The sequence below is a fragment of the Cuculus canorus genome, chromosome 3 (assembly GCF_017976375.1).
Source record: "Cuculus canorus isolate bCucCan1 chromosome 3, bCucCan1.pri, whole genome shotgun sequence".
NCBI lineage: Eukaryota > Metazoa > Chordata > Aves > Cuculiformes > Cuculidae > Cuculus > Cuculus canorus.
The window spans coordinates 62,987,897-63,009,845 of NC_071403.1; the positions used below are offsets into that span (position 1 = coordinate 62,987,897).

Consider the following 21,949-nt stretch of genomic DNA (forward strand, 5'->3'; position numbering starts at 1 on the left):
ATAAGATAATGGCAGCTATCATAAAATAGGAGTAGAATGGTATATCCTTTAAATTACTAGAGACCACGACTCTGAATTTGCCCTTATTAGACTTAGCAATCCTTATATACCTTTTATCTAACCTAGTGACATGACATGGTATCAATTTATATGAATCGTTCCTCTCCATCAGAGGAAAGGTCAGGAGCAGATACTCATTAAAATACATATTTGCTAATCGCCCATAAGCAACAGGGATTCCCCTTGCAGCATGTGTTTCTGTAGCGGCTGTCTGCTTCAGCTCTTGTTCCCAGTCACTGACTGGCTGTAAGGTTTTCCACAAGCACTCTTTCTACCTTTTGCTCTTCTGGATGCAAAACACACAAAGAAACAAAAAGTTCTTTAGGCACATGACCATGGAATTAAAAAGTAATACTAAACCAGCAGCAAGACTTGATCATTGTGTATTTTTTTATCTTAATATTTTTATACTTCTAAAATGAACAGTTCTGAAGTCTCCACATTCAGGACATTGTTTTGTGCTTGCTGAAGGGTCCTACAGAAACACGACTACGTTGGCTTGCAAGATATCTTTCATTAAATGAAAAATTAAATCTTAAACCATTTCAGCAGTAGCTGAAACCCTGTAACCTTTGCAGCTTTGTGCTGTAATAATATTGGTGACATTAGGCTGCAGCAAGTCATTTATTTTTTCAATAATTTACGATGCATATGCAAAATATTTTTGTTTTGCTCAGTTAGCAAGATATTTACAATTATCCGTATCTCTTTGTTTTGCTTAATTACTGTGTTTTCAATATGATGATAGTTGAGAAAAAGAGATAGGAAGCCTGTGCAAAAAAAAAGTCCTTTCTTTGAGCACCATGACAGCTTCTCTGGAGTCAAACACCAAGGTCAGCACGTTTGCACAACTATAGTGAAGAGGAAAAACAAATTGGATTTCTGGTATTTTTCTAGCAGGTGTGTCATCACTGTGAGCTTTAGCCTCCCCACGCCCTGCTTGATTTGGCCCCAGTCCAGCCTGTAGGAGGCTTCAGATTAGACCTAGGAAGTAAAGGAGCATTGGAAGAGGCTTTGCATGAAATCTTAATTAACTTCTGGAAGAAAATAACTGTTTGGTTTTTGTTTTTTTTTTTTACAATATAAATTAAAACATGCCTTTAGAATGCTGAAACGCATAAAGTGCCTGCGGTTGGCACCCCAGTATAGGCTATCCTCCTAGCAGAGGAAGCAAGAGTGTTAAGGTTACTTTAAATTAGTTTGCTTTTGAACTGGCCTGTAAGACAAAAGGCTGGCAGAGAAACTACAGAGAACAGCAGACTGCTGGACCCAGGTGAAGTAGAAGACTGAGCACTAAACTGAGCAAATCAGTTAGATATTCAGAAGGACCAGTGGTCCTCAAAAGAGAAGCAGGTAAAACAAAAATATGTGGAAAATGATGAACTTCAAAGCGCAAAGAAAGGATTATAATTATTTTCAACATACTTTAGTTACCTACTTGCTAGGGAATTATAAAAGAATGAGGCTTAGAGTGTGAGGGCACTGTCTAGAATGGAGAGGGAGAATTGCAAAGAACAAACAGAAAACTTAGGAATCCCATCATATACCCAATTTTCACTTAAATTTACTTGTGAATGTTCAAAAAGCAGGTTCTCTAAAGAATGGCACAACGTAGGCAGACAATGAAACTCCTATCAAGCCTAGAAAAAGATCACAAGACAGAAAATGTACTTTTCTTTGCTAATGACCTACACTGTATCTCACTGAATTGTAAACTAGCATAGAATGCATCCACTGAAGAGGAGATTAGCATGTTCCCATAACATTAGGAGGAATGTACCCCATAGGATTTTGGAGAAGTATTTTCAAGGCATGACAATCACCAGTACATTCATAATTATTTAACATAAACATTTTCACTTTTCTATTGTCCTTCCAGGTCAGCTGCATGTCTCAAATTAAGGCAGTTCTATGCTCTAATTAATTTACTAGCTGGACCTGAAGTCTTGCATTCAAACAGAACAAGTCCAACTCAGAGCCACAGGTGCCCACGGAAAGCTCAATGACATCTTCAGTGCTGTCATATTAAATGTTGCTGCCATAAATCCTAATGGAGAGCTAGTCTAATTCTCTGTGTCCCAGATATAGGGTTTATTAAAGATGCCCAGCATATTTCATCTTCAATTATTAATCTAATGAGTAAGTTATTTTATTCATGAAACCACAATCTTTTTAAGTAGACTGACCCTACAGGAGCAGGGAACCAACTGTGGACATCAACAGATTGACCCTTCCACAACTAGTTTGTTCCATGTACGGATAAGCAACATCAGCTCAAGTATATTGCTTTCCGTTCGGTGGAAGAGAAGTACAACTCCAATCATCACTCTTAGAAGGGATAACTGCAGTAGTACAATTTTCTGCTCTACAAGTTACTGTGCTTTGACATAATATAAAAATAAAAAGGATTTTCACTAGCAAAAGCAGAGCATAGATTTTTTTTTTATCCAACTTGTCCAGTTCTGGTAGGAATGCCATGAAGTGGAGTAAGCATCTCTTCAACATCACAGTGTTTAGACAAACTATAGTACAATTTAGTAGAAAACAAACCTGCAACAAGGACTTGAGGAACACGAGGAACCCAATCACATTTCAGCACATTGTCACAAACTAAACTTGTACCAGGCCGTGTATTTTCATCCTTCAAAAAAATAAAAAGATCTAGGGAGGAGAAATCCTCCCATTGGGATTAGAGTAGTTATAAAAGTGAATTACGGCCATTTCTTCACTAAAAGTGAAGCTGCTCAGGCTTGTGCAGTAGAATAATGACCACTCAATAAAAGGAGTTAAATTAGTCGACCACATTCCAGGAGCAATGAAAACATTGGTTGCTGTGCGCACTGTTGGCAAAGTCAGAATGTGGCCAAAAAAGAGAAAAATACAACATTGCCCCCAGCAAGTTTCCTGCACAGTGTTATTACTCAGAACAACAGTGGCGGATGACCTCTGCATTGAGCATCGCATTAAGGCTACAGCAGAGATGGCTGCTTTAGCATATGTCAGTGAGCAGAGCCTGACTAATGGCCAACTCTGTGATTTGTTCCTACACAAAATAACGTGCTGACCATGCTGTTTGTGCCACGGAGGAAGCTAAATGAAGGCCACTCTGTCACAGCTTTCACACATCTTTAGGTTATTTGTAGCTGAATGCTGCTGGACAGCTTCAGAATAGCTTTTACTAAGAATTAAAACATGCACATGTAATTTGAATATTCAAATTAAGCTAACATAGTTATCATTTGTCCTCTCCTATGCAACACAGCTTGGTCTGCAGATTCAAAGTAATTTGTACAAATTGAAGAAGTGGCTTAAGAAAAACATCAGAGTCCAATTTGATTGATGAATTCTAACGGAAAGCTAGACTTTTTTTTTTTTAACCTTTTAAAATGTATAGATAGAGGGGATAGAGTATGTAGGCATCACACTGATCTCACATTTTATACAACTATTTTTATTCTGTATAGTGAAAAATATATGTGATTGTCAAATTATCAACACAAAAAAAAAAAACCCCAAAACACTCAACATCGACGCTTTAAAGAATTTGTCTCAAGAGGACTGTGGAATTTTACCATTATATTTCAGAATAGCAGAGGTGATAAAAGCAGCCAAAGTTAGAACAAAATCCTGTTAGCTGCACTAATAATTATAAGCTTCAATGACAGGGGAAAATGCTGCAATTACTATGTCATCCGTCTTGTCATGGATTGAGACTAATTACCATCCTTGCCACAACACCCATTCTGCTTATCCTTTACATCTAAAACAAAGAGATTCACACACTTATTGGCAATCCTACCGCTTATCTCCCAACACTATGCAGAATCAGTTACGAATATTTTCTACCTTCTTAAGAAAAAAGAACATGGAATAATAACTGATACACCAAGATTCTTAAATGGCAGAGCACTCCTTCTTCCTTTTCTGCTTGCAAAGAGGACATTAAATAGCACTTTACTCTGGGGACAAATGTGATAAAGCACCAATATTATCTTTGCTTTCTCAACTTTAATGCTAGCACCTTTGGAAGACACATTATTCCACTAGTCATGAGGCCACAGTCTGCCTTATTTGATTTGATGTTTCCTAGCTTGGCATCTTTCCATCCGCGCCTCCTGCTTTCTACTTACTTTTCCATTATAATTCTAGCTGTTCCTTCTGCGGGGAAGTAAGGCAGGTCCAATTTATGATCCTTCTGGGATTCTTATGGTTTACAAAAGCACACCACAGTAATACTCCTTCCAGCTATCGATCAATACACCAATAACGTCATCCTCGCCTTTTAAGTTGTCCTGTTTCTTTCACACCTCAACAGTGAACTGTCTTTGTAGAACTTCAAAACGCTGCACTGCTTGCTGCTGTGACTGGTTACAGGACTTGATTTTTATATCAGTTGAAAAATCCAGAACACAGGGGGTAATGGGCAACTATATAACATAATTAAAACTCAAGATTTTTAATTAAGCAGACCTAACTCTTGCCGGTTGCAGGATCTACTGTGCATGGACAATGAAGTGTCTCTGGACAAAAATGAGCTGGAAATTCTGATTTCCCTGGTCAACAATGCAGGCATCTTTTTAATTTTAACGATGTGGTCCTGTTCGTTATGGGAATAACCACTTGGTTATAGCTACCTGCAAGAGAGTGTTTAATTAAATTGTTAGTAAAGCATTGGTCTTTCGTTACATGTCTAACTAGTTTAAGCAGATGCAAAAAAGGAAATAAGGTAATTTCTCTGCCTTTATAGTTATGATCCGAGAACTCAAAATCCCCTGTCTTGGTAAAATTTGGCTATAGTGGAACACACTCTTAACTGTTTCAAAGGCAAAGCAGAACTTGAGGGAATAAAAAGCCGTCAACTTCTTCTCACAATCCCTCATATTCAAAGAAATTCTAGAAAACAAGACAAATATTCTGCAAACTGTGTATTAGTTTAGTTTATATTAGTATAGGGACCCTCAGAATACTGAAACACTTCAAATTTCCCTTGCTGCCTTTTGGTTCCAAGCTGTTTTGAAAGGTGAAATAATTGCACTTTCAAGCTGGTTTTGAGGTCTGCCACACTTCCTAATAACTGTGTTCTTTTTAATTAAAATAACTAAAAATAACATATGTCTTTCTTCCATAGGTAATTAAGTACGTTATACATCTAACTAATGAAGCTCTCTGCATAACTGAGCTAACAATGTAGCGTGTGAGTAAGCACTGATTATATAAAAGCCAGTATAAGACAATCTACTAAGTGCCAACAGTTTCAAATTCCAATAAATTGGGCCTTAATTTTCCCAATCCTTCCTTCTGCCACGCACACTCCCTCCCATTCCTTCTAGTTAGTTCTGTTGTTTGTGCAGCTGCAATATGGCCTGAATCAGGGCACTAACCCCACTGAGCACTGAAAAGGAAAAGGCACACCTTCCCTCCCTGATGGAAACCTGTCCCTGTGACCACGAACGTATTAAGTGATGAATTTGTCAAGACCCTATACAAGACAGAAACTATAGTTTTGCAAATTCAATGGCCTTACAAGACATTGCTAAAAACTGGAATAAAATGGAGCAACTGAAATTTCTTTTTTTTCATATAATCAAGATTTCTTTACTATCTTTCTAATTAGTCAGCTTATGATCTAATGCTATTTTAAAATTGTAATTGGATACTATTGCCCCCATGCTGTCTACACACAGATTTTCAGCACACAGTATGGATGGATGAACAAATCAAGTTAAGACTACAAGAAGAATACAAGGTACAACATCTCTAAATGGTCTTACTGCATTTGTAAACTCAGTTACAAACACTTACAGTTTGTAACAACTCAGAGTTGTTTACAGAAAAAGTGATTATTAAGTATTTATTACTTATATACATTTCTTTTTCTAGTCTTTCTATCTCTAAACTCTTCTTATTTGTAGAGGCTGGATTTTTCATCCAAATAATTATTCCCCTATTTTCAGAGACAGAGGGAGAGAGACAGCACCAAAATGATAAGCATTGCTTTCTTAAAACTTCCGATGACAATATTAGTTTTTAGGTGTTTGATTTATTCACAAAACTTTAGCCTAGTGGAAGGCAGAATGACAGGGAAGAATAATCCATAGGCTTTTCTGGTTAAAAACATTGAGGACCTCTGTTTCATAATGCCTTTAGTAAAAAAATATAATCCACATACATTTAGAGGCACAATAAAACCAAATCTTGACATACAATGGGCAAGTGCAGAATCATAATTGAGCACTGCAATCATATATATATTTTTTGTGCAATGATGTCAGTGCTAAAACAAAACAATACAGCTGTGTCATCATTATTCAAAAGTATTGCAATACCTTAAAGAATTCTTCCAGTTCTTGAAGGAGAAGAGTCTAGAAATCTGAGCTGCACCTATGTTCAGCTACAGATGACAAAGAACAGCACCTGTGTGTCTGCCAGTTCATATTAAATATTGCACAAAATAGCACTTTCGACAGATAAAAAAGGCACTCATACAGAAGCAGACTAGAAGCCAGTCTTTGGAAATCGCTTCACTTGAACCAAGCCATTCATGCATGACTAAGTCACAGTACTGATAATTGTTTTACAGCTCAACACGGATCTTTTTATTTCAGCTGATCAGTTCTTTCTGCAATATTAAAGGGGGGGGGGCTGTATCATAAACTAGTGAGTTAATTCAAAATATCAACAATAAGTCCAAGCTTACCTTCATCCTGTCCATGTATGCTTCCATTTTTAATTGCTCCACAGCTTTCCTGGCTTGAGATATATTTGCTGTACTGTTTGACACTAGTTCCTTCATCTTGTTTTTCCTAGAAGAAAAAAGGTTGAGACAGTTTAAAAGTACAGGTTACAAATACAGGAATCAGCGAGAAGACAGTTACCAGCAATCTAACCAATCCACCACATTGACACTGCCAGGCTATAGGTCACCAATACAAACCAGACACTGTTTATTTCTGTTCTCTCCAATAGCACGTTATTACATTTCACATTTACGTTCTCTACTGCCAGTATTCAATCTGAATTCTGCAAACAATATACAAATGGAGAGTATATGGCCATTATTTCGGTGTAGAAATGGTTGCCTTGGTTCAGACTGCCAGCGCACAATGGCTGTTCACAACCAGACCTTGCAGCTGTTACGCAGTTTGGCTCCATACCCCAGTTACACCTAATAACATGAAAACAAGTCAGAAATGTGCACCATGGAAATGAATGCCATATCACTCTCACTGAGCTATAGAAAGCGATAAATTTTAAGACAGAAAACAGGTCAAAATTCTGACTACCAATTCAAGGAGTTTAGAAATGAAGTAACAGGTTATAAAGAAATAACGCAGCGGTGTCCAAATTCTTTCTTACACATCCCCAGTGAAGCCTAGAGATGGCTAAAACCCAGTACGGTATGCTATACAGCACAGGAATGCATTATTTTTTAAGAGATTTGCAGCTCTTGGGAAGGGCCATCTAATCAAGGTATGCCAGTGTTTGTTCTTGCACTGTGAGCCCCTGAGGGCTTGAGGGTACACTCGTTATCCTGCAGTCCTCAGCACCGTTACAAGATTAGTCAAGATGACTACATTGGAACTTTGAATAAAGGCACTATATATATATATTACATATCCACACACATACATATATATACACACACACATACACACACACACATATGTGTATATATATATACGTATACATATATTTTCACTATTTTGGCATCATTGGAAGTTAGGCTGAGCCCAGATGAGAAGACAGATAAGATGGGATATCAGTGACCTAGACAGGTCCTTGAACTAGTTATACTACCTAGTAAGACTAGGTACTGAGGCTTTGGTCATCTTGTATATACACAGTATGCCACAAGTGCCACCTGAAGCAAGATTAGTCTAGAGGCAAGTGTTAGAAACCAATATAAGCTGAGCAATGCAAAGGACACAGGGTGTGAGAAGCAGACGGAACACAGGAGAAAATACACAAACCCAGGTATTTCATATCGCTGCCAAAAGAATTTAGGATCAGGTCTTTCAAAATGAATACTTCAGCTTATTTCTGGACAAGAAGTAAACACCTCAAACTACACAGGTTTCCCCTCTTGAACCTCAATAGGATACCTGACCCAGTCACTGGGGTATCAGATACAAACAGGAAATCAGTAGGACATAGAAAATGCTCTTGTAAAAAATAAAAATTGTGTATGCATTCTCTTAAGCATAGTAGAGTCAACAGAAGCACAGAATCCAGAGCACAAGAAGAACGGAGGAATAACTTTTTACTGCTTTGATTTCACAAAGCACAAATGTTCAAAGACAAGGCATAGATAGTTTTTTCTTCTCCTTTTTAACATTGGTAACCTGTGCTGTAAAATGGGATAGTGGGATACCAATACAATGGTGAACCATGCTCAAAACTAATTTGGTAAGCAAAACTGTCTTTTTCAGCACTTGTCTAAGTCTAGGCAGGGGAAATGCTACCTTAAAATACATTAATTGTGCCAAATAAAACAAGGGCTTTAATATATGCTGAGGCAAAGAAGAGGTTTTCTGTACACACATGTCACTTGAATGAAACACAAGCTTCTCCTTTGTGTGTACTCTGATGAACTAAAATCACGTCAGAACATAGCAGCTCTTTCTTTTGTGTCTTGATTTTGTTTATAATTGTTTCTTCACAAAGCACAGGGCTAAACACCTATAGAGGAACTGGCTTGGCATAAAATGCCGTGTACGGTACAAGAGCCCAAACCCAACCAACAGCCTCCAAACAATTTTCAGATGTGTTGGGACATGCAGCGGATAAGCAGAAAGGATACGACATGTTCACAGGAGCAGGAGGTTCTGAATTACAGCTCATCTCTGCACTTTTTTTTTCTATGCAACCCCATAGCTTTTAAGCCTTGACCTATCCATAAAGATAGGAACAAACACATTTATCTTTGTTTACAAAACGATACCCTCATAAGCATGAACCATTTAAATTTTGTTATCATCTCCACAGCTAGACCACTAATGACCACAGAGGCAAAAAAGTCAGAGATAAATGAAGTCACATTTATCGAAATTATTCGAAAATTAAATTTCGAATAATACATTTACATTAAACAGAATTAAGCAACTGCAACTCCATGAACAGTCCAGAGAATTCCAGATCTCCAAAGCCTTTCTGGCAATCCATTCACTTAGTCCACAGAAGTTATAAACATTAGAGCCAGACAATTTGAACTGCCACTGGCCTCATCAAAGTTGGTGACAACGCTCTTTCTAGTACTTCCAGCTAGTATTTAAGTACCTACTGAAAAACAGATTGAGTTGAGACCATAATGGAATTTTGAAAAGGCTCTTAGGCACAAAAATGCTTTAAAAAATCCAAACCATGTTTCCAAAGCAATGCCACAAACATAGTATGTCCTTACTTATATTCTGACACAGCAAATGGGAAAAAAAATTAAAAAAAAAGAAAACACGTACCTTCTCTGGCAAATTATTTCATGATATCAGAAAATAATCAGTAAAAGAGGCTTTATAAAAAGAACCTTTAAAAAGAAAAGTCTGGCACCCTGTGTTTCAGCCACAGGAGAAAATTTCCACTTATTCTGAGCAAGAGGTTTGTTTATACTCTGAAGCACAAACATTTGTTCTGTTCCAAATCCTGCTCCTACCCTGGCCTTTACACACACTTAAATATTTAACTACTATATTTCTGGAAGTGCTTAGTATCCATGTAAGTATCTAATCTCTTTTTTTCATACAGACAGTTTTTGTTCCAGAACTTCATAAATCAGATTACTCCTGTTTCACATTTCACTTACCAAGCTACATATACCTCTGCCTTCTCTCACATTCTGCAGACACATTATGTGTATGCACATCAGTCAAGGCCCTGCTACATACAGAGTGATGTCGAGGATGAGAACTGTACTCACTTTCAAACCAGGCTGCTTTGAAACAGTCCTCTTTGCAGACAAAGATTTGGTTGAGACCTGGTTCTGCTCTCTTTAAGACCTGTGATAACTTTAATAACCTTAAGCTTAATATTTTTTAATGAAATAATATTGTTACTTAGAAAAAAGCTCGAGATAGAAAAGAAATTTTAATAATGAGTCTTATTACACACTCTCTCCCTGAACAACCATCCTTTGCATTGTATCTGGGAGCAGCCTACAGGGTCATAGAATCATAGAAAAGTTTTTGTTGGAAGAGACCTTTAAAGGTCATCTAGTCCAACACCCCCCCTGCAGTGAGTAGGGACATTTTCAACTACATCAGGTTGCTCAGAGCCCCAATCTGATCTTGAATGTTTCCAGGGATGGGGAATCTATCACCTCTCTGGATAACCTGTTCCTGTGTTTCACCACCCTTGTTGGAAAAAATTGTTCTTTATATCTTTGAGTTTAAAAACATTACCCCTTGTCCTGTTGTAACAGGCCTTGCTAAAAAGTACCTCCCCGGTTTTCCTGCAGCCCCTTCAAGTACCGGAATGTCGCTATGAGATCTCCTCGGAGCCTTCTCTTCTCCAGGCTGAACAACCCCAACTCTCTCAGCCTGTCCTCACAGGAGAGGTGCTCCAGCCCTCTGACTGTTTCTGGCCCTCCTCTGGACCAGCTCCAAGAGGTCCATGTTTTTCCCATGCTAAGAACTCCAGAGCTGGACACAGTACTCCATGTGCAGTCTTGTCAGAGTGAAGCAGAGGGGCAGAATCATCTCCCTCGACATGCTGGCCACACTTCTTGCAATGATCAAAAGGAATGACATCTCCCCATCTTTTAAATTACCTAAAAAGCCTTGAACTAGGAACTACTCTATTGAGTTCAATGATGTTCATTCTTGGTTGCTTTTCCGGCAGCCCTCTATTAAGTTAGATTGATAGATGTGTACGTAGGTCCTGATAATCACCGTAGTTACAGTAACTATGTTAGTGATCAGACTGTGTGCAAACTACATGTTACTGATGCATGTCATCAGACCTACACTATATAGGAGCTCATTTACGCAGTGTACACGCATGCAGCATGCCGAGCTCATTAATCCAGTCTCCGTGACTCTTTTCTTTCAGGGAAACATTGATGACATTAACAAAGAATAGTGACAGCAGCTACACGGGCTTTTTCAGCCCAGTAGTTTCTGCTGAGTGGCACACCACGCCAGCCAGCCGTTTCCTAAAGCACTGCTCCTGAAAGCTGCGCAGTGACAGCCTCACAGAGAGCCAAATTTTCTGGGGTTTGGGGTTTTTTTTACCTCAAACGAACTTCATCCTTTTTCTGGTTGCAGTTAACTCCTTTGTACTGAAGATCTTCATCACCAGGGCCCATAAAAATGCTTGTAAAGAGCAACTTCTCTTTATTTGTTTTTAGAACAGATGAGATTGTAGCCAACAGCACTTCAAAGGCCAACTTATCTTATGATAACCCAGGAAGTTCCACAAATATTTGCAGGTACAGCTTGACCTTGCAGAGTGGTGAGGAGTGCAACCTACATTCACCAAACTTTATAAATACTTGTCAATAAAATGCAGAAAAAGTCTGAAAATTTGAGCAACATCACAAAATACAATTTTCAGGATCTTCAGTATGGATTTCTACAAGCAACAGCGATGAAAAGCTGCAGCGCAAATTTCTCCCCTTCACTTCCAAGAAGTACAACCTTAAAACACCATGCAAAAAGAGTCACCTGTAGAATTCAACCTAAAAAGCCCTAAACCAAATTGTTACCTTCTTGAGAACAGAAGGCTGAGGGGAGACCTTATCGCTCTCTACAACGATGTAAAAGGAGGTTGCAGAAAGGTGGGCATTGGTCCCATCTCCTGAGTGACAGGTGATAGGATGAGAGGGAATGGCCTCAAGCTGCGTCAGGGGAGATTAAGATTGCACCTCAGGAAAAATTTTTTCATGGAAAGGGTTATTAGGCACTGGCACAGACTGCCCGGGGACGTAGTTGAGTCACTGTCCCTGGAGGTATTTAAAAGGCAGGTAGGTGAGGTGCTTAGAGATATGATTTAGTAGTGGACAGGTAGAGTTGGACTTGATGACCTCGAAGGTCTTTTCCAACCTAATGATTCTATGATTTTGTTTCACTGACCTAAACTGACAGACCTGAAATTACTAGACTAGAGATCATGACTGTGAAGAACATCTTCCACACAAGCTCTTGGACTACACAGCACAAGAGACAAATTAATCATGCAACTAAGTCCCAGTGACATTAGAGAGAATTGTCCCTGAATAATGACCTGCAAATCACATTCTAAATTGTGGAAAGATCCCTACATTTCATTATCCATTTGCAAACATGCCAGGTATATAAACAGCAAAATTTACAGCATCACAGCTGTTTGATGCCAAACTCGCACATCAAAAGTATTTCAGGCAACAGAAAAAATAATAATTAAAAAAAAAGAATAGTTCTACAATTGCTACTCAGGCAACTTAAGAAACACCCCTGCACTAAGACCACTCACTATCTGAGCTAGCATCATTGTCCACACAACAATGGTAACTCCCTCTGCATCTGCAGGGCATGCACGGAATAGTAACAACTGCCCCCAATATCTCAGTTCTTACTCCAGGATTTACTGCACCTGCTGTAGCTCTGTAAACAGAGAAAAAGGCTAAGGAATCATTTTGCTTTCTCTATCCCATGGCTCTCTAAAGAAAGAAAATCACTACAACTTCATACTCCACCCACTAAGGAGAAGCTTAGTAGTGTGAGCAGAAATTATTAGATTAAAGGCAAGAATGCTGTTCACGATGAGAGTATAGTTTTCAATCTAGAAATACGGGGGTTTCAAAAGTAACTGCTGACCACGTAACAGCAAAGCAGCCGAACTTCAACAGCTCGGTTTTCATTGAACATGGGTACTTTACCCAGCCCAACTGTCAAGCTCCAAAAATTCTTGCCACCACACCCAAATCTTTTATCAAAAAAATATCAGCTCCCTCCTCAACATTTAAAAGTCTACGGAAACACTGGCTGAACCAACGTGACAGTTCACAAGGACAACCTTTCTAGGCAATACGTTTCTCATCGGCATACAGTCTGTGTGCACATACAGTCCAGCAAACCATCGGAGATCTAGAAAGAGATCTAGAAAGTCCGAGACAGAAGGATGAGACCTATCTCCTATTTCATCTCTTTAGGAGGATGAGACCTATCTCCTATTTCATCTCTTTAGGTGAAAAAGGTAGTTGTGACCTCTCAACAAAATACACGGGGCGGTTTGATTATTCCACTTAAATCCCATTTGCAGCGTATTTGACCTGAATTGTAACACGCAAAGCGGAGAAAACGCCTCCGAGAAGCTCGGTGCTTCATTACCTGCAAGGCAGAAACGCTTTTCAAGTTGTTATCCCGAGTTTCCCGTCTCACTGCGCTGCTTCAGTCGTGCAGCAGGGCTCATTCCTTCGCCAGGGCGAGCCCAGCAGCAGGGAAAGCAGAGCAGGGAAAGCAGCCCTTTCCTCGCGTCTTTATTGAATCAGAGAGTGGTTTGGGTTGGAAGGGACCTTAAAGATCACGCAGGACCAACCCCTCTGCCATGGACAGGGACACTGCCACGGGCAGGGACCTTAAAGACGACCCAGCTCCAACCCCCTCATGGGCAGGGACACCTCCCTGCCCGTCTTCGCACCTGGCAGCTGAAGGCAAAGGAACGGGCGCGCTGGGTTGACGGGGGAGGGCTGCCTCGGGTCTAAGCGGCTCTTTCGACGCCCCCTGAACGCAACCGCGGCGAAACCCAAAGCCCGAAGACGACTTTTGCAGAGAAGAGAGTGAAACGCGGCAGCTTTCCCTGGACACCAGAGCCGCCCCCGCCCCACCCGGCAACGCTTCCCGCCTCCTCGGCAGCGGCGGGGTTCGGCGGGGCACTCACCGTGCGCGGGCGGCCGGCAGGCGGGAGGGAGGGAGGGAGATGGGGAAGCGGGAACGGAGGCTTCTGCCAACCTGCCCCGGCGCCCGGCACATGGCGCGCCCGCGGGCGGGGCGGGCGGACACGGACCGCGGCTGGACACGCCCACCCCGCGGCTGACCACGTCCACTCCATGCTGGCCCCGCCCACCCCGCGGCTGGCCACGAAACCGACGGGCCACGCCCACCCCTGAGGTGACCACGCCCACCCCGCGAAAAGCCCCGCCCACCCCGCGGCCGGCGACGCCTGAAGACTGACGACGGGGGGCAGTATGACGACGCCCACCCACATGACTGACCCCGCCCCCAGACCGACCACGCCCACCGCGACTGACAGACTTCCCCCCATTTCCCCTCAGAGCAGATGGCGGGAGCGTCGGCCCAGCCCCGAGCGGGACTCCAAGCCCCGTCCCGCCTTCGAGCTTTCCCTCCCCCGGCCCGGGCAGCAGCACGTGCCTGCCGCTCCTTCCACTGCTGCAGCCACCTGCGTCCCCAGTGGGCTCTCAGGGATCCGTCATCCCTCTGTTTCTAAAAGGCAAACGGGCGCAGCCTGGGGCGCAGGGTTGGGTACCTCCCTCACACCAGGCAGAGGAAAGAAAGGTGAGGGAAAACCAAGACTAAACATACTGTGAAAAAGGGAACCGCTGAGGGAAAGGGGCTGTGAGGGGCACCTCGTTGAGGCTGGAATGTCAGAATAAAACGATGCAGTGTTATAGATCGATTTTTTTTATGTGCTTCTCTGTTACAAATTTGAGAGGCAGCCATAAAGGTCAGTGGCAGTTAAAGTGCCAATTAACATTTTTAACGGAAAAATTAGTCTGTCCCAGTAATTAACGTGTTGGCAGGAGCACTGCCACTGCCATCTCCAGCAATTTCGTTCCCCAGTAAAGTGGCTGTTTCCTCTGGAGAGGCATCCATTTGTCACCCTTGTCTCTTATCCCTCTCTCAGCACTTTTCCCCATTCCATTTTAATACAGCAGAAGCATTTCCAAGTCACATTTATCTCCTCTTTGAAAGGAAACAAAGAACAACCTCATTTTTAAAGGTGCTTTGGAGCCAGAACAGCCTCTTCAAAGACTGAGTCAATGGCTTTTAAGGCGGTGGTTTCAGAGAAGGAAATGAAGCAGGAGAAAGGTAAACACTGCTGAATACAAATCAAAGAACGTTTTGGGTTGGAAGGGACCTTAAAGATCACCCTGTTCCAACCCTGTGCCGTAGGCAGGGACACCTCCCACCAGACCAGGCTGCCCAAGGCCCCATCCAACCTGGCCTTGAACACCTCCAGGGATGGGGCATCCACAGCTTCCCTGGGCAACCTGTGCCAGTGCCTCGCCAAATAGGTAAGTGCATAAGCTTACCTTAACTACAGCTCCAGAAACTGATCAGAGACCTAGAGGGCCCTGCTGACACTGTTCCGTTCATGTTTAATCGCACCATCATTCTACACAAGGCTCTATTCACCAGACAAAGGATTTATACAGCATTAGACAAGGAGCTCTTGCTAGGTGGTTCAAATAATCAGCCAGTTGTCAGTGATTTACGCACGACTTCTACCACTGGATCCTAACAATTTTATTCTTTAAGCTAAAGTATAAGGAGCAAAATGGCTGTTTAAAAATGTATTTTCATTATATATTACCTAGACACGTTTTCTTTTTATTCTGCAGACTCATACGTTCCACCAAACCCAGGAGTCTCCTACAGGAGTTGGCCTATAGGCTTTGAAGGCAACACTTGTAACAGCCAGCATCAACTTCTAATCCTAGAATCTACATGAACTCCAGAGAGGCTTAAGTAGGCGTTATTAAACTGCGTTAGAGAATCTTGATTTTTAATTTTTTTTCTGGGAATGCTAGCTCAAAGCTGGAAACAGTGAGCGAGCCCATGGCTTTACTAACCTGCTTTCTGCTGGGTAGCCCAGGATGGTGTGCCAGACTAAGTGACTTGCCCACGTTGTGAAATACGCAGCACAGCCTACTGCAGAAATCCAGATACAAACCCAATGGCTTTATGACCCCTCTCCAGAGCAGCAATGGCAAGCAAATCTTTACAGAGGTCATTTGCCAGTATTCTGTAACTTACAGTAGCAAAGAAAGTGCTCTTTGTATCTCTAGAAACTTCACTAACGTTCCAGTGGGTATTTTGCAAAGCAAGCAGAGCTTTTAAATAGCATTTGTTTAGCATTTTTTGTGATAGAGTAGCAGCATAGATATGGAAGTGCGATTTCTATTTGCTTATGCAAGAAGAACAAAAAAATTAGCCAACATGGCTTCAAACAGAGCAAAGGATAAACTAAAAACTATATTTAAAGTTTGATATTCTGATTGATTTTGATATCAGCTGATATTCCCATGTGCGCCCCCTCTCCTCACTAGAGTTCTAGCTACAAAATGCATAGTAAGTGCCAAGAAATGCTGGAAGGGGGGAGGCTCTTGCTCAGTATGAATGCACTCTTTCAATTTTTTTTTCCAAAGACAGGTGTGGTTTAAATGCAAACATTCTTAAGTACATGTGTCAGAATCAAAGGTGAAAGGTGTTTTTAGTTCATGACAGAAACCATTTCTCCTGCAGAAAATTGTATCAATTTTAAGTCAGTTCTCTAATGATTTTCTTCTGCTTCTCCCATCTCTGGTGAGGGGTTTGTCTAAACAGTGGATCTCAAACCCAAGATCACCATTCCCTTTTTCCAGTAATGGTTTGGAGATTCACTCTCTCCGCAAGTGAATCTCTGGCTATTGCATCCCCATCCCTTTCTTACCACCTATCATCACAAACAGAACATAATGATGTGGGTTTACCACAGAATCCTGCAAGTGGTATCGGGTACACAGGCCTTGACACACGAACCTCTCCCCAACCCCAACTTCCAGCAGTAGGAGCCTTGCGCCTTGCATCATCTGTCAGAAGCCTTCCAGAGATTCTAGTTTTCAATTTCCACCCAGCACCTTTTTTTTCTTCCTTCCCTTAAAGAATCCAGAAAAGAATTGCTTTTCTGCCCTTTAGCTCACTTAGGTTTTCAGGGAGAAGATAGCTGAGAAGAGGGGGAATGTTTCTTTGAGGGCTACCACTTTATTCAAATTCAGCCACACATCCTATAGGAAGGAAGGACACATGCACACAGGGGAAAGGGATAAGCTGAGGGTTTCCCCTCTTCCAGTCTTATACTCCCCAATTCCGCTTGATGGCCACACAATGCACTCCATAAACAACTTCCCCCACTTCATGATTTTTAAAACATGAAACAAATTAATCTGGAGCAAGATGTGCAATAAGTCTAGAAAGAAGTGATGCGAAACCAAGCCAGAAATCATGTTTCTAATCACCTCAAACAAGTTGGTACAAAGATCTGTTTATTACGCAACAATGTGACAGAGTATATACAAAGACAGCATGGAATGTGACATTTACAGGGAATTTCAGTACATCACGCACAGGTACTATTGCAATGTTATTTTACGAGTTCCAGGATGTTAAGCTGAATAAATATTCATTGCTTCAAAAAGATCAGTTTTACTTTTACATAAAAAATATATAATATTGCACTCTTTACAAGGCCAGCAATTTTGCATATTGATTTGTAACAAGTGGATTTCTACTTTATAAAAATAAGCCTTTGTGAGCAACATCCCAAACCAGGGAGCACAAAAGCACCCCAAAACCACAATATTTGCATTTTTTTCCTTTGAAATAAAGCACATCACTTCAACATGAGCCAGGAAGCTTCTCAGTCTGTATTTGGACCTCACATTAACATTTAGACAGTGAAAAACATGACTAAAGCCATCCCATACAATGCTGCTACAATATACGCGCTTTAAAATTCAGTTCATACAGTACATAGTCACTTGCTTAATTGAACCAAAGATGACCTTTATGTCATGGACTATGAGAATATCCGAAGACTGCTTGGAATTTTCAAAAGAAGTGTAAAGATTTCTTGTGTGTATGTAATTTTCATCATGACCTGGCAATTTCATACATGGTGTTCTGAAGGCAGATGAACCTTAAGCATGAGAAGAAGACACCAGTTTGTGTGGCAATAGCAAAACATGTAAATGATAAAGCAAAGCAATTAACAGAAAAACGTAGCTACATCAGACTTGCTTAGCATTCTTGTTTTACCATTCACATGACTAGTAGGCACTCATTCATGGTGTCCGGTTTAGAGGCCTTCAAATCCTTCAACTGAAATGTTAATTTTTGATCTGGCTTAAGAATTCAAATTTATTAAGCCTTTCACAATAGAGGCTTATTTTTTTTTCCCCTGCTCAAAAATAGCACCTAGGAATAAATAACATATTTGCACAGTGTATCTGTGTAAACTCTTCCAAACCATCTGATGCTTATGAACATTGAGCATTCAAGCAGTTAGATTCAAACATTTTACAGTGTATTGAACTTCAGTGACACTAGAACAGGACTACATCTGTGCCTTCTTAAACACCTTTTTTTAGAGCTCTGGAAGATAAGCTGTCTATGTATACAGTGTATGTGGTGCCACAGGATTACAGTAGCTAGGTATTACACAAAGTTAGGGAGTTAACTAAAACAACAAAACCAAAACATGACCTAAATATTGCTTCATGATGCCTTGAGGCATCTACCCATCAGTAAGACAAATATATTTATTTTTGCCTGCTGTGAAGACTATTCTACTAACAAAATGGCAAAAATAATACAAATTTAAAGACAGCAGAAATTCAATTTTTTAGTATTACAATACCATAAGATGGTGCAAAAAGCACCTACTAAGTTCTTTTGCTTCTCAAAAAAAGCAATTTCAAGTGGTCTTGGATTTTTAAGTTTTGGGTTGCTTATCCCAGAGCCAACCGTACCACACTCAACTAATCAGATATACAATACGATAACATTCTAATAGATATTTACAGAACTTGGTGCTGCCGATATTTTACAACATAAGAGGGGGAATAAGCAATAATTTTCTTAAAGACTTCTGTCCAAGAAGCGATTTAAAAAAATCCAAACTATTATGTTTTATATTGCAGCATTTTGACTTGCATGTTAGAGCAGTTATGAGTCGCTTTGCTGGTATTGGAGTATATGACCAGAGCTTCCTGGCGACCTGCATATGCTACAGGTTTGTGCATGCACATATGCAATTTTACAGCCACCTTTGACTGCTTTTAAAAATCTGTTCAGTCCTTCGAGAGACATTCAAAGTACTTAAAAATCCAGTTAAATAAGAGATTCTATGATCTATTTTGGATTTAAAGTGCATCAGAGACATGAGTTAGCAGCAAAAATACTCATCACCCAGCTGCGTAACTGCTAAGGAATGAATAGAACATGGGTAACTTCAAGCGCTGCTGGTCCTTGCGACACCAAGCTATAACGTTTCCATCACTATTAGCTGTGAACAAGTGGTGCCCATCACAGGAAAATGTAAGGCTGAAAAACAAGATGACAATCTATTTTTAAGTCATATTTAGCTATTTAAAATGCTAGAAGACATTAAAAATCTATAAGAGTATAACCAAAGATTAGCTCTCAGGCAAGACTGAGTATGCTAACACAGTAATACGTTTGCATATACCCGTTTATTCATTTTTATAACCAAACAGACTGAACCACAGCTTTGTCTTGCACTTCACCATGCCATGCAGTTTAGTACTTATTTCTTTGCAGCACCAAAAAAAAAAGGGTAGGATCAATAGCAGCATCCTGCTCTTTCCCCGGGCTGCCTCTTCTGCCTCTGAAAGTAACACTTTTCACAGCAGAGCTCGGTGCTCTCTGTACTCACTTGCTGACAAAAGGCAGAAACTAAATCCATCAGATTTCATGTCACAGCACAGGACTTTTGTGCAGCCAGGCATTTAAGCTATAACAGTAGTAAAGCCCTTCAGTCTTTCCACGGGTAATGTTAGAGAGCATGAAGGTCAGCATCCATTTTCTGTCGCATTTAAGCAGGAAACTTTAAATTATTCAGTAGCTACTAAATCATTATCAACAAGCTTTGTGAAATATGCTCCGTAAAGGAGGAAACAGACAATAACTGCTATCACACAATGTTTTTTGTTTCTAAAAAACAGTGATTAGTGGTTTGGGGTTTAAATTATATTTCAGCAAGTCAAAACAAAACCTTTTTTCAGAGTAATTTGTTACTAGGCTGACATTAAGACTAACATTTCAGCTCAACTCTAAGACCTCTGTTCAGGGTACTGTACTACTGGGGATATCAAAGACTCAATCCTTCAACTAGGTCCCAAAAGCACTTCAGCACGAGAATAATTCTGCTTGTATAAATCAAGGGGACTCAGTACACAAGTACTCGAAAATGGCAGCTTCCACGTTCTTCTGAATTTCCTTCATTCCCTTTTCCATCATTTCCCTCCATCATCAGAAAAAAAAAGGTCAGGGAAAATGCAGCGTTTTCATTTATTTCTGAGGGAGAAAAAATTCTGTCTATTTGAGTCTGATAAAATTAATATTATCTCATGTTTTTACACAGATCCTGGGAAAAAAATAAATTTAAGAATAAGAAGAGTAGCTATTGTTCGGTTCTCAAGGGAATCCTCCTAATTTCTATCTCCCAGCAGCAGAAGCTGGTTATTACTGTCATTACAAACAGTACACTTGTGCTCATTTTGCTTTCATGAATAATTAGTAGGATTGCATTGCTCATTTTAGACATGGGTGTTTACCTCCTGTTCTCATGTCAAATCCATGTTCAATACTCAAGGCTTTTTGTTGTGGGGGTTATTTTTTTTGTTTTGCTGTCCTTCCCCACCCCTCCCCTCATGAGAAAAATATATTTATTGTATACTTAAGACATTTTACCTTACGATAGGTTTGGCTGACTTTGAAAATGTTATTTCTCTTACTGGCTTCAAGTCCCACGTACTCCATAGTCTGAAAGAAAGAGTAATTTTTCTTCACATTTAATTTTACAGATATTTCAGTGATAAAGCATAACCTGTTTAGCAGCTCCTGAGACTGGAAACAACAATAGCTTGTCCACCTTCTATAAAGCCAACTACCAGCAGGATGTTTGGCTACACCCTCTCAAACTGTGAGCCTAAATTAAACGTCATTTTAGTAACTAAAAGTTTCAAATGCTTACCTTACAACCCCGTTTTCGAGCCCCCCTGCAATCACGTTGACAGACACTCCCTCAGGCTGGTTGGAGAAAGCAACAGAGCAAATACTTTCCCTGCAGTGTACATGTCCCACGAGATCACCATTCACCGTCCAAAGTCTCAAATCACTGCCCCCTCCAACTGCAACAGAACATAGCAAGGCAGTATTAAAAAATTAAATTAGACTACAGCTAAAGTCTTTGCAACAGAATTAAAATATTAAAGAATTCGACTTCTTGAAAGATCAGGTTTAAATGACATGGAGTGATATGGGCTGCAGTAAACATTAACTCTTCCCTCATTTTGTGACAGGGAGCACAAACCACCAATCCACTGCAGTGATTTAGAAGACATCACTTAATGTTTATGAAACACTGTACTTAAGATATGTGAATTCCCTTTTAATGACCAATTTTCATGCACTAACAAGGAAGCACTAGGAGGGACTTCATACTGCTTTAAACAGCAAGTTCTTACACCCTGGCCTGCATTTTAAGCAAAATACTTTTAAGTATTTTTTAATACATTTTAAGCAAAGTACCAAGCACAATCTTACCTGATTATCTGGGTTATGTGATTCTATCAAAGCATCTACTGCTTTGTTTTAAAAGGGATTGAAACTCATGTCCCTTACCAACTGAAGAATACAATCTTTTCCAGAAAAAAAATTGGTTTGAGCTACAGACATGGAGTTGAAAGTCCCCATCTCAGTTTAAAATCTAAATATTAGGTTAATTAATTATTAATTTCCCTTTGTCCTTTAATATTACAGACTGTGCTATTTTGCTTCCCCACCTCCCGATTTGGAATAGTATTAGTTTTGGCTCAGTCTATGGAGGACTACAATAAGATATTTAAGTATGCAAGACCTATCTTACTCAAGGCAAAAAAAAGAAAGAAAATTGGCCC

General features: G+C 40.3%; 2 protein-coding genes across 9 annotated transcripts in view; both read right to left on the reverse strand.

Annotated features, from left to right (window-relative positions):
- GNG4 (G protein subunit gamma 4) overlaps nucleotides 1–14,066 on the reverse strand; it is a 28,606-nt gene extending 14,540 nt beyond the window's left edge. For 2 of the 6 annotated variants that reach the window (XM_054062855.1, XM_054062857.1), the window contains exons 1-2: nucleotides 13,909–14,066; nucleotides 6,758–6,863 (exon numbers count right to left, since the gene is read on the reverse strand). In XM_054062855.1, the coding sequence (XP_053918830.1) occupies nucleotides 6,758–6,863; nucleotides 13,909–14,000 (198 nt within the window). In that variant the 5' untranslated portion in view covers nucleotides 14,001–14,066. Of the gene's footprint in view, nucleotides 1–4,190; nucleotides 4,695–6,386; nucleotides 6,452–6,757; nucleotides 6,864–13,358; nucleotides 13,627–13,668; nucleotides 13,847–13,908 lie in introns of those variants that run through there. The other 4 variants (XR_008449161.1, XM_054062860.1, XM_054062859.1 and 1 more) reach the window with 4 other exon arrangements.
- Nucleotides 14,067–17,204: 3,138 nt separating this feature from the next.
- The window catches only part of LYST (lysosomal trafficking regulator), an 83,610-nt gene continuing 78,865 nt past the window's right edge, over nucleotides 17,205–21,949 (reverse strand). For all 3 annotated transcript variants that reach the window (XM_054061390.1, XM_054061392.1, XM_054061391.1), the window contains exons 51-53: nucleotides 21,025–21,181; nucleotides 20,742–20,813; nucleotides 17,205–19,352 (exon numbers count right to left, since the gene is read on the reverse strand). In XM_054061390.1, coding sequence (XP_053917365.1) covers nucleotides 19,214–19,352; nucleotides 20,742–20,813; nucleotides 21,025–21,181 — 368 coding nt within the window. In that variant the 3' untranslated portion in view covers nucleotides 17,205–19,213. The remainder of the gene's footprint in view (nucleotides 19,353–20,741; nucleotides 20,814–21,024; nucleotides 21,182–21,949) is intronic.